We start from the raw sequence: 13,500 nt of genomic DNA on the forward strand, positions 1-13,500 counted from the left end.
CCTCATTTTTGACTGTAGCTATGTCTTTTTAGTATTTTATTCTTATATCGTATGCCTCGATCTGTATTTGGAACAAAGGTGTTACACAATCTGGACAAGAAACAACTAATTTGCCATAGAGTTTAGTAAATATTTCTCGGTGTTTTTGTAAATTTTATAATGATAATAATGCCTTACTTTTTTTCCTCTATTAACTCTTTTCCCTTAGCTATTGGTTCTCTTTTTGAGAGTTTTGTTTTAGTTATTAGTTTTCCTTTGTTGAGTTTTGTTTCTCTTTTTCATGGGCTGAGTGTTTCTTATATTTTATTTTATATATATATATAAATATATATAAAATATATAAAAATATTTATGTTTTCTTATATTTTATTATTCTTAGTAGCAATGTTATATAAGATTAGAAAAGATGGGTTGCTGTAGAAGGAAATGAGTGCTCCGAAATTTGAGCCTCTTGGCTCCCCAGGCCTTTCTTATTAGTACACTTATTCTCCTAAGATTGGGCACAGCCTGACGATTAGAGGTAGCCATCAGGAGAAGAAGAAAAATAAATGGAATTTTGGGATATATTTTCTCTAATCAAGTTTTGATTAAGTATCTGTTTATTTTGCATTTTTGGTAACATAAAATATGACCTTGTTCCTTTTTTACTATTATTAAATGTATACTGTTTTGGAATAATCATATCAGTGTTTTTGCTTTATTTTTTTAACAGTATAAGGAAAAAATCAGAGCTCAAGTCTGAAATCCGATCTTTGTTGCAACTGAGGTCAAAAAATGAAGATTTTCTTAAACAGCTATACAAGGAAGCTTATAACATTGGTGCCGTTTTCCACCTAACCAGATTTAAAACAGAGGAATTAGAACAGAAAACAGCAGAAGTGAGAAGAAGATTCAAGGTTTGTATCTCTGTGTTCTTCTTAGTTATGAAAAGGGTAATGAGCCTGAATTTCATCGATTTAATATTGATAGAGTTTAATTTAAGCTATATTAGTCTTTTCAAAAAAGTCACTCCTTCTGATAAATCAGAAGAAAATCCCTTTTCTTCAGAGGTCCAGCCTGAATAGAAGAGAAATGGGGCTCAATGTAGCTAACTAACACTCATGTCTACTTTTTTCTATCACCAACCTTAAACTACCTGGATCACCAGAAGAGAGTGGTGCTTGGTTCAGTCTCATCCTACATATCTAACGTATAATAGTTCTGTCTCTGGTAGGAAGAAGGGATGCTGGGAAGTGCCCTTGCACAGTTACCAATGTAAGAAAAGGCTGTACCTACATTAGGCCTGCAAGTTATTAGATTCCAGGGTACCAAGCAATTAGTAGACCACAGAGCTGCAAAAACAACTGCTCATATGCGTCTAATCCATTCCTATGTGAGAGAGATGACAAATAGCCACTCCCTGCCACTTGGCATAGGGACTATCAAAGTCAACTCCGTTTTACCGCAAACCAGGGGACCACTTTAACAGGCTACTTCTGTCCATCACACATCACATCCGCACCTTTTCCATCTTTGGCGTTTTTTTTATTAAAGACTTTTGGTCATACAAGTATCTGTAAAATACAGAGTCTGTATTCTCTGTTTAAGCCCTGTAGTAGCACTATCTTCACTGAAGACTTTGTCTTGTGCTATTTAAATTTAGGACATGTAGATTGTCTGCCAGTAAATGTTTCTGTACTGTGACACCAGGATTTTCTTCCCATACTGAGTCCAGCTCTCCGACTGACTTGGTATATTGTGCCAATGTCCCTTCCCATGGGTTATTCAGTGGGATGTTCATATTTTATATGTTTCAAAATCAGTATAATAAAAGTTATGTATAGTAAAAATTAACCTCAAAATTATTTTAGAAATACAAGGAATGTGATTATATACATGGTTTAGCATATATAACAATATTATAGATGTCATTTATAATTTGCTTTGATTTTTCATTAACATGTGTTGCTCTATGGCCATCAATTAATTTTTTTTCATTGAGACTATCAGTGAAGACATCATGCACAGATGTGGCCACTTAATGTTTTTATTTATTCAGTTGACAGGAAACCCTTGGTATCATTCATGTATTTGTCCCATAGCTGTCACAACCTACTTTAATTCTTCAGACATATTGCTTCACTAACCTGAGGCACTAGTTTATTAAGAAGGATATTGCATTGAACTGTTTATTCTAAATTTTCCTGATGCCATAAACTACAATATGTAGGTTAAGTGCAAATTTGATGTGACTCCACTATACTTGCTTTGCCAACCCAAATTGCCAGCCGAAAGCGAAGTGTCTTTCTAGCTAGATCAAGCCGAATTGAAGAAATTGTTCATCAGGTCCTTTAACTACTGTATGGCTGAGAGATAACTAGAAGGAAGCAACAGAAAGAAATTACTCCATCTAGGAAATATTCCCCTTTGCTACGCATGTCTGCTAATCTCTGAGTTGAATATATAGGACATTAAATTTCTAGATGTATACATGTGTATCTGCGTCAGAATGGTAATGAATTAAAAATAAATTTCTAGATAGTCCTTAGACAATTCAGGTTTGTAGTAATTCATGTTTGTAGTTTCTACCTTTGCAATGACCCACTGTCTTTCATTGTCTAATTAATTAAAATCTATATAATTTTCTCAGTCAGGGCATCATGTTTTACTTGCAGAAAATTTTGTGTATTTGTTGATACTGAAATTAGTTCTTAATACATGTCTTCCAGAAATTAATTAGAGCCATACCACCTATGAGCTAGATCTGAAAAATAACCTTTTATAGCCTTAGAAGTAGACTTTCAGAATTATGTTTTTTTCAAATGCCTCTATAAAATGCCCAATAAGTTTTTGGCAGTCTTAAACTAGAAGCAACCCTGAACAATCAAAATATCTAGCAGTTTATGGAATATTCCAGCTATTACAGATGATTTGCCCCAATATTTCCATACCTTCAATCCCAATAACTGTTCTATTCAGAAAAGACATGATTAGCCAAGTCTTAGGATAAAATTAGCTGATAGTGATGGGAGATAAATCAATAAAAGGGTAATATGTATTCAATTATGGTGTGAACAGAAAATCATCCAGTATTGTCTGGAGAATGTGATATTGTAACAAAAAAAATTCTTGAAAGCTTTCATCAGATGTTAAGTACTTCTTAACATTCAGTAGAAGATTTCTGTTCAAGCTGCAGGAATTTGGAGGATTTTTGCTTGAACATATCAGAATTCTGGTAGAAAAGTAAAATATCAAACCACTCTGGTTCCAGGTTAAAATGATGGTATTAGAACTAAGTGAAAACTTAGTAGAAAAGAAGGAAGGCAGTAGAAAGGAAGACATAGTTTTCTGCAAGCCTACTATATGCTGGACTCTATACATGTTAATTAATTTAGTGTTCATGATTCTGTGTGGTTGTTATTAATACACTCATTTTGGGGTGAAGTGATTTGCCCAAAGTAGCCTAGCTTTTAGGTAGCTGTGTAGACTTTGGGGACAAGGTCTTCTGATGCTGGCCTTGGAATAAACTAGTCAGTCAGATACTAACTACACATATACTCTGACAAACAAAGATTGAGTCAGGTTCAAAAATTCAAAATAACCATATTAGGGATGATTTTTAAGACTTTATTTTTTTAGGGCAGTATTAGGGTCACAGCAAAATTGAGTTGAAGGACACAGATTTCCCATATCCCCATGCTTCCACACATGCATAGCCTCACCCATTATCAACATACCCCAGCAGAGTGGTACATTTGATAAAATCAATGAACATACATTGCCACATCATAATCACTCAAGGTCTATACTTTACATTATGATTCACTCTTGATGTTGTGTACATGCCTTTATTTTGAACAAATGTATAATGGCATATGTCCATCATTATGGTATCATACAGAGTATTTTAACTTCCCTAAAACTCCTCTATACTCTGCCTATTCATTCCTCTCCCCACTCCCCAAACCATGGCAACAACTGATCTTTTACTCCATAGTTTTGCCTTTTCCAGAATGTCATATAGTTGGAATCATACAATATGTAGCCTTTTCAGATTGGTTTTTCTCACTTACTAATATACATTTAAGGTTCCTTTATGTGTTTTCATGACTTGATAGCTCATTTCTTTTTAGCACTGAAAAATATTCTGTTGTCTGGATGTACCACAGTTTATCCATTCATGTACAGATAAGTATCTAGATAGCTTCCAAATATTGGCAAACCCTCCAGAAAGTAGGCATAGAGAGAACTTACCTCCATATAATAAAGGCCATATACGACAAACCTACAGCCAACATCGTTCTCATTGGTGAAAAACTGAAACCATTTCCACTAAGATCAGGAACACAAGGTTGCCCACTATCACCACTATTATTCAACATAGTTTTGGAAGTTTTAGCCACAGCAATCAGAGAAGAAAAAGAAATAAAAGGAATCCAAATTGGAAAAGCAGAAGTAAAGCTGTCACTGTTTGCAGATGACATGATACTATGCATAGAGAATCCTAAAGACTCTACTAGAAAACTACTAGAGCTAATCAATGAATTTGGTAAAGTTGCAGGATACAAAATTAATGCACAGAAATCTCTTGCATTCCTATACACTAATGATGAAAAATCTGAAAGAGAAATTAAGGAAACACTCCCATTTACCATTGCAACAAAAAGAATAAAATACCTAGGAATAAACCTACCTAAGGAGACAAATGACCTGTATGCAGAAAATTATAAGACACTGATGAAAGAAATTAAAGATGATACAAACAGATGGAGAGATGTACCATGTTCTTGGATTGGAAGAATCAACATTGTGAAAATGACTATACTACCCAAAGCAATCTACATGTTCAATGCAATCCCTATCAAACTACCAATGGCATTTTTCACAGAACTGAACAAAAAATTTCACAACTTGTATGGAAACACAAAAGACACCAAATAGCCAAAGCAACCTTGAGAAAGAAAAATGGAGCTGCAGGAATCAGGCTCCCTGACTTCAGTCTATAATACAAAGCTACAGTAATCAAGACAGTATGGTACTGGCACAAAAACAGAAATGTAGATCAATGGAACATGGTAGAAAGCCCAGAGATAAACCCACGCACATATGGTCACCTTATTTTTGATAAAGGAGACAAGAATATACAATGGAGAAAAGACAGCCTCTTCAGTAACTGGTCCTGGGAAAACTGGACAGCTATATGTAAAAGAATGAAACTAGAACACTCTGTAACACTATACACAAAAATAAACTCAAAATGAATTAAAGACCTAACTGTAAAGCCAGACACTACAAAACTCTTAGAGGAAAACATAGGCAGAACACTCTATGACATAAATCACAGCAAGATCTTTTTGACCCACCTCTTAGAGAAATGGAAATAAAAAATAAACTAATGGGGCCTAATGAAACTTAAAAGCTTTTGCAGAGCAAAGGAAACCATAAACAAGACAAAAAGACAGCCCTCAGAATGGGAGAAAATATTTGCAAATGAAGCAACTGACAAAGGATTAATCTCCAAAATTTACAATCAGCTCATGCAGCTCAATAACAAAAAACAAACAACCCAATCCAAAAATGGGCAGAAGACCTAAATAGACATTTCTCCAAAGAGTATATACAGATTTCCAACAAACACATGAAAGAATGCTCAACATCAATAATCATTAGAGAGATGCAGATCAAAACTACAATGTGGTATTACCTCACACCAGTCAGAAGAGCCATCATGGAAAAATCTACAAACGATAAATGCTGGAGAGGGTGTGGAGAAAAGGGAACCCTCTTGCACTGTTGGTGGGAATGTAAATTGATGCAGCCACTATGGAGAACAGTATGGAGGTTCCTTAAAAAGCTAAAAATAGAACTGCCAGACGACACAGCAATCCCACTACTGGGCATATACCCTGAGAAGACCATAATTCAAAAAGAGTCATGTACCACAATGTCATCGCAGCTCTATTTACAATAACCAGGACATGGAAGCAACCTAAGTGTCCGTCGACAGATGAATGGATAAAGAAGATGTGACACATATATACAGTGGAATATTACTCAGCCATGAAAAGAAAAAAACTGAGTTATTTGTAGTGAGGTGGATGGACCTAGAGTCTGTCGTACAGAGTGAAGTAAGTCAGAAAGAGAAAAACAAATACCGTATGCTAACACATATATATTGAATCTAAAAACAAACAAAAAAAGGGTCATGAAGAACGTAGGGGCAAGACAGGAATAAAAACGCAGACCTACTAGAGAATGGACTTGAGGATACGGGGAGGGGGAAGGGTAAGCTGGGACGAAGTGAGGGAGTGTAATGTACTTATATATACTACCAAATGTAAAATAGAAAGCTAGTGGGAAGCAGCCACATAACACAGGGAGATCAGCTCGGAACTTTGTGACCTCCTAGAGGGATGGGATAGGGAGGATGAGAGGGAGATGCAAGAGGGAGGAGGTGTGAGGCTATATGTATATGTATAGCTGATTCACTTTGTTATAAAGCAGAAACTAACACACCATTGTAAAGCAATTATCTTCCAATAAAGATGTTAAAAATAAATAAAAATAAAGCCACTATAAACATCCATGTGCAGGTTTTTGTGTGGATATAAGTTTTCAAGTCCTTTGGGTAAATACCAAGAAATGTGATTGCTGGATCTTTTAATAAGAATATATTTAATTTTGTAAGAAACTACCAAACTGGATTCCAGAGTGGCTGTACTGTTTTGCATTCGCACCAGCAATGCATGAGAGTTCCTGTTACTTCACATCCTCTCCAATAGTTGTTGTTGTCAGTGGTCACGATTTTGGCCATTGAAATAGGTTTGTAGAACTAGCTTACTGTTGTTTTAATTTACATTTCTCTGATGACACGTGATGAGGAGCATCTTTCATATGCTTATTTGCCATTGTATATCTTCTTTGGTGAGATGTCCATTAAGGTCTGTGATATATTTTAAATCAGGTTTATTTTCTTACTATTGAGTTTTCAGGTTTTTTCAATAATATTTTAGATAACAGCCCTTTATCAGGTGTGTCTTTTGCAAAACCTTCTCCTGCTCTGTGTCTTTCTTCTCACTTTCGACATTGTCTTTCATAGAGCAGAAGTTTTAATTTTAATGAAGTCCAGCTTATCAATTCTTTCTTTCATGGATCATGCCTTTGGTGTTATATCTAAAAAGTCATTGCCATACCCAAGGTCATCTAGGTTTTCTCCTATGTTATTATCTTCTGGGAGTTTTGTAGTTTTGCGTTTTACAATTAGGTCTGTGATTCTTTTTGAATTAATTTTTGGGAAAGGTGTAAAGTCTGTGACTAGCTTCAGTTTTTTTGCATGTAGATGTCTAGTTGTTCCAGCCTCATTTGTTGAAAAGACTTTCTTTGCTCCATTAGGTACTCATTGTTCCTTTGTCAGAGATCAGTTGACTGTATTTCTGTGGGTCTATTTCTGGACTCTTTGTTTTGTTCCATTGATCTATTTGTCTGTTCTTTTGCCAATACCACACTGTTTTAAATACTGTAGCTTAGTAGTATGTCTTGATATTGAGTGTTGTCAGCTCTCCATCTTTGTTTTTCTTCAATATGGTGTTGCCTCTTCTGGGTCTTTTGCCTCTCCTTTGGAATTAGTTTGTCAGTATTCCCAAAATAACTTGCTGGGATATTGATAGGGGATAAATTGAACTTATAGATCAAGTTGGGGTGAACTGACTTCTTAACATTGTTGAGTCTGCCTATGCATTAACATGGAATATCTCTACATTTATTTAGTTTTTTAATTTCATCAGAGTTTTTTAGTTTTTTTGTATGGCTCTTGTACATATTTTGTTAGATTTATATCTAAGTATTTCATTAAGGGGAGTACTAATTTAAATGATGTTGTGTTTTTAATTTACAATTACACTTGTTTATTTTTATTATATAGGAAAACAATTGATATTTGTGTATTAACCTTGTGTTAATTGCTATAATTGCTTATTTAGTTCCAGAAGTATTTTTGATAATTGTTTCAAATTTTTACATAGACAGTCGTGTCATTCACAAACAAAGACAGTTTTTCTTCCTTCCCAATCTGTATATCTTTAATTTGCTTTTCTTGTCAATGCATTTTCAAGGATTTCCAGTACAATACTGAAAAGGATTGTTGAGGTGGGACATCTTTGCTTGTTTGTACCTGACCCTAGTGGTAAATTTTGAGTTTTTCACCATTGACTATAATGGTAGCTGTAGATTTTTTGTAGATATTCTTTATCAAGTAGAGGAAGTTCCTCTTTATTTTAACTTATTGAGAGTTTTTACCACGAATGAATGTTGGATATTGTCTAATGTTTTTTCTGTACTTATTGTTACGAACGTGTGATTATTTCCTCATTAGCCTGTTGATATAATTGATTACATTAATTGATTTTCAAATGTTGTACTAGCCTTGCATACCTGGGATAAATCCTGCATAGTCATGGTGTATAATTCTTTTTACACATTGTTGAATTTGATTTGCTAATATTTTGTTGAGGACTTTTACATCTATTTTCATGAGTGATATTGGTCTGTAGTTTTCTCTTGTAATGTCTTTGTCAGGTTTTGGTATTACAGTAATGCTGCCTTCATAGAGTGAGTTAGGAAGTAGTCCCTCTGCTTCTATCCTCCAAAGGAAATTGTAGAGAATTAGTATAATTTCTTCCTAAATGTTTGGTAGAATTCACTAATAAACCCCTCTGGGCTTGATGCCTTTATTTTGGAAGGTTATTAAGTATTGATCCCATTTCTTTAACAGACCTATTTAGATCATCTGTTTCTTCTTGTATGAGTTTTGGCAGATTGTGTCTTTCAAGGAATTGGTCCATTTCATCTCGGTTATCTAATTTTTCAGCAAAGAGTTTTTCACAGTGTTCCTTTATTATCCTTACAATATCCATGGGACCTGTAATTATGTCTCCTGTTTCTTTTCTTCTGCTGACTTTGGATTTAATTTGCTCTTCTTTTTATAGTTTCCTAAGGTGGAAACTTAGATTTTTGATGTTAAATCTTTCTTCTTTTCTAACATATGCATTCAATGCTTTGAATTTCCTTCTAAGCTCTGCTTTTGCTGCATATCACAATTTTGATAAATTACGTCCCCATTTTTATTTAGTCAAAAATATTTTAAAATTCTCTTGAGATTGATTCCTTGACCATGTATTATTTAAAAGTATGCTTTTTAGTCTTTAAATATTTAGGGACTTTCCAGTTATCTTTCTGTTATGGATTTCTAGTTTAATTCCCTTGTTGTCTGATCACAGACATTGTATGATTCCTTTTTTATAACTTTTTATTTTATATTGGAGTATAGTTGATTAACAATGCTGTGTTAGTTTCAGGTGTACAGCAAAGTGATTCTGTTATACATATACGTGTATGATTCCTTTTTTAAAAGTTTGTTTAGATGTTTAAGGGTCATTTTTTCTCTTTTTTTAAATTGAAGTATAGTTGATTTACAATGTTGTGCTAGTTTCTTGTACAGAAATGTAGTTCATTTATACATAAATACATTTGTATTTTTTCATATTCTTTTCCATTATGATTTATTACAGGATATTGACTGTATCAATAGTTCCCTGTGCTATATAGTAGTAGGACCTTGAGGTTTATCTACTTTATATAGAGTAGTTTGTATCTGCTAATCCCAAACTCCTAATTTATCCCTCCCCACCTCCTTTCCCCTTTGGTAACCATAAGTTTGTTTTCTATGTCTGTGAGTCTGTTTCTGTTTCATCACTTGTGTCATGGTTTAGATTCCACATATAAGTGATATCATATGATATTTGCCTTTCTCTGTCTGACTTACTTCACTTAGTATGATAATCTCTAGATCCATCTGTGTTGCTGCAAATGGAATTATTTCATTCTTTTTTATGGCTGAGTAGTATTTTTAATGCTAGGAAAAGACAATGTGTTGTCCTTAGAATGTTCTTGGCCACGGTAATATGGTCTATAACTTTACAGTTTAGAAGTTTGTGACTTTGCTTGAGTTCTTTTTCAAATATTTCAACCAACCCTTAACTCCTTTTTAGAGAAAAATCTTGGCCCTGCCTTCAAATACTATTTGTTCGTCTCTGAATCAAAGTTTATAGGGCCTTTATTTGAGCAAAGTAAAAATCAAAACCTTCTAAAAAGCTTTCTTGAAGAGCATAATTTCTGCCACTCCAGGCCTCTTTAGAGCAAGTCCATCTTGTTCAATGGACAGAACAAAACACCCTTAATAAGCCACAATTTGATTTGTGCACTATGCAACTTCTATCGCAATTCCAGGTGAAACTGGTGGTATTTTTAAAATGGTTATAGAATGGACATTCTGATAATTTATTCATTTTGATTCTTGAGAATTTATGCTTCCTAGTCAAATCTAGAGGATATTACTTTTGACCCATGTGCAATAGCCTTTATTGAGTTATGAGCTGATATTACATCCTTGGCCTTTAACAAAGGTTGGTAAAAGTAATGGTCAAAATTGGCCATTGCTGCTTGTTTTTTCATACTAATGAGAGAGATGGTCATACTGCTCAAGATGGTCAAAAATCTATGCACCTAGTTTACTTTAGATTTCAGAACTAAGAGAAAACTTTTCTTGATAAAATTGTATTCCTTCTCTTATTAATAATTAGGCATTCTCCAAAGTTTCATGTTTCCCTCTGGTTTAAGCAGCCTAGAAGCTCAGAGTCGTTTATGCTTTTAATTGCTAGCATAATCACTCTTCTTTAGCCCTTTCTGTGAAACATATTTACAACTTAGATCTTGTACTCTTTTACGTTTGTTCCATTTGATTTTAGTTTACTAAGATTCTTCCCTACTACATTCAGAGGCAGAATACTTTGTCAAAGATGAGTGAAAGGAAGCCATTAACTGTAATATTGGGAGCATCCAATTAGTGGTACATGTTTGCTGGGAAAAAGCATTAAGGCACAGATAAGGCACAGAAGTAGTGTGAAGGTATATTAAGATGTAAGTCCTTCAGATGGCAGCTGGGTATCCCCTTAGTTAAGTATCAGAAAAGTTTATTTTCCTGACACATGTATGAGGGAGTAAATAAACCTGAAAAATATGATAGAAATAAAGCATGTTGATGGTGCAAACATTTGAGGACAGAAAAAAACTTTATTTGACTTGGTGCAAAAACTACATGAAAACATAACTTCCATTTCCATTCTACTGGATTACAGATTTGTTTGCCAGAAAAGAGGTGATGAATTAGCTCTTCAGCATTTCCATTTCAATCTGTGAATTTTGTTTTTTTTTTCTCCCTTTTCAAAGAGAAATGTGATTTTGTTGATCGAGTATAGGTTTTGGAGTCAAATGTTTCATTAATTTAAATCCTGGTTCTGCTAATTATTTATTTTGAGAATATTACTTACCCATATTGAGCCTAGGTTTCTCATCTCTTAAATGAGTGTAACAATACTTCTGTTGTACCTTTGTGTGATAAATAAATAATATTGTATATAAAACATTTAACTTGGAGCCTGACAGATAATATATTTTCAAAAGTATTAGGGATAAACAACGTAAAGAACACTTCATAGAAGGAGGCTGGCTACCTTAACTTTTTTGGACAGTCTTTAATAACTGACACGTTTAACTCATGTCTGTCTCCTGATAAATGTGTAGATTCTGAAAAACACACTGAAAGTAATAGTTGTTTGTTGAATGCTTAATGCGAATACTGCCTTGGGTGAACTCCTTTGTATGTGTTATGTTCAACTCTCACAGTAATTTTGTAGAAAAGAGTATGTTATCCCAATTTTACATCTATGAAAATTAATATTTGATAAAGGCAAAGACATTGATATATCGACTCTCATAAGCTGCTGGAGTTTCCAACTCACTGTAAATTAGTATTGACAGAACCTTTCTGGAAAGTAATTTATCAGTGTAAGTAAAGAATTTTAAATACATTCATAATCTATAATTCATTAACATTATTTCTAAAAATATGACTTAAAGTCACCAGATAACAAAGATGGACAAAAACTTTAAAGATGCATATTTAAAGGTTTATAATTAATTACATAATAACTGCCAGAAAGTATGCTACAGGAGGACAAGAATTATTGTCTGTTTTGTACACTGCTGCATCGCTAGACCTAACAGTGCTTAGAACAAAGTAGGTACTCTATAAATGTTTATGGAAAGCATGAATACATAGTTAGTGGGAAAATTTAAATACACAGATTTCTAGGAAATAGAGTAGTAGTTAAATATATGAGTACAAGGATAAATTGCAAATTCATTTAATTTAGAATTTAAAAAATTAATGGAAGTTCTGTTTTTTTAGTGGCTGAAAAAGACCTTATTAGGTTGACTCTACCAAAGATAATATTTAATCCGTGGACCTAAAAAGGAATACACCAAAAAGTCAAAATGTGTATCTCTGGGTTTGGGGGTTCACTTTAATTTTTTTTTAATTTAAAAATATTTCTACAAAAAAAGACACATATACCTTCATTAAAAAAAAAAAGATAAAATAGCATCGTTGTGTTTATGTTTGGATATTACGAAGTTGGGCTGCCACCTGTATTGTCTATTAGGGTTCTGACCACCAAAAACTGCCCTGGCAGTGCCCAGCCAGAGCTGCCCTGCCCCACTAATTCAGCCCAGCACAGTTATTTGCACAAATCCCAAATTTTCCTTTATGATTTTAATTCTTAATTTTAAAGTCTGTTTCTCTCTGTTCGTGGTCTCATGCCTTATGTAATGAATTCTACAGCTTTTTTCTTAGTGCCCCTTCTGTCACTGGAAATCAAACTGATGCTACATCCGTGATTCTGAGCTTAGATGTATTTATGTTTAGTGTCTCCTCCCATTTTCTCTTTAAACGTGGTTCTCTGGACACATAGCATTGACTGTTCCATGCTTTGCTCTTCAGCTGTCCTTTCTTGTAGCACAGGAGTCTCTTCCACTAGAATAGCTCTCTGCTGCCACCTTCTGGTATCTGGCTGCTAAAGCCAGGCAGCAGGTCAAAGGTGACTTTCAGTGTGGGCTCTTCCCAACCTCTTGAGATGCTGTCACCCCCTTTCCCTCGGCTTCTTTCAAACTCTTCAAAGTGATCTTTTTATACATTTTTATTTATTTTCTCCAAAACCAGAATTGAGTAGTTGAAACAGAGACCTTACAGACCCAAAGTCTAAATTATTTACTATCTAGCCCTTTACAGGGAAAGCTTGCAGACCCCTGCTCTAAAGAATGTAGGAATAGCAGACGTAGGGAGCAGCCACAGCCTTTAGGGATGCAGGAAAGTATCCACATAAGGATCAATTGTGGAAGAAGCTGCCTCCTGCAAAGCAGAATAAGGCCTCATAGGAAAGGGTGTTCAGTGTTCAGTGGATGGTCCATAAGCAGAGAAACTTGGTGAAGGTTGACTGGAGTTTGAATGGAATTTCTGGGTAGAGCACCTGGCTGGAAGGCGAGCACTATTGGTTCCTCACAGACCAGCTGACAGCAGTTCTGCAAGTGGAAGGAGAAATCAATCGAAACCAAAACAAGGCTGGGAAG

The 13,500-nt window shown here is 34.5% G+C and overlaps 1 protein-coding gene across 1 annotated transcript in view; it reads left to right on the forward strand.

Annotated features, from left to right (window-relative positions):
• Positions 1–13,500, forward strand: part of CCDC178 (coiled-coil domain containing 178) — a 366,636-nt gene that overhangs the window by 100,787 nt on the left and 252,349 nt on the right. Inside the window, exon 12 of the mRNA XM_004273779.2 lies at positions 713–896. Coding sequence (XP_004273827.1) covers positions 713–896 — 184 coding nt within the window. The remainder of the gene's footprint in view (positions 1–712; positions 897–13,500) is intronic.

Source organism: Orcinus orca, chromosome 15 (genome assembly GCF_937001465.1).
Source record: "Orcinus orca chromosome 15, mOrcOrc1.1, whole genome shotgun sequence".
NCBI classification, from domain to species: Eukaryota; Metazoa; Chordata; class Mammalia; order Artiodactyla; family Delphinidae; genus Orcinus; species Orcinus orca.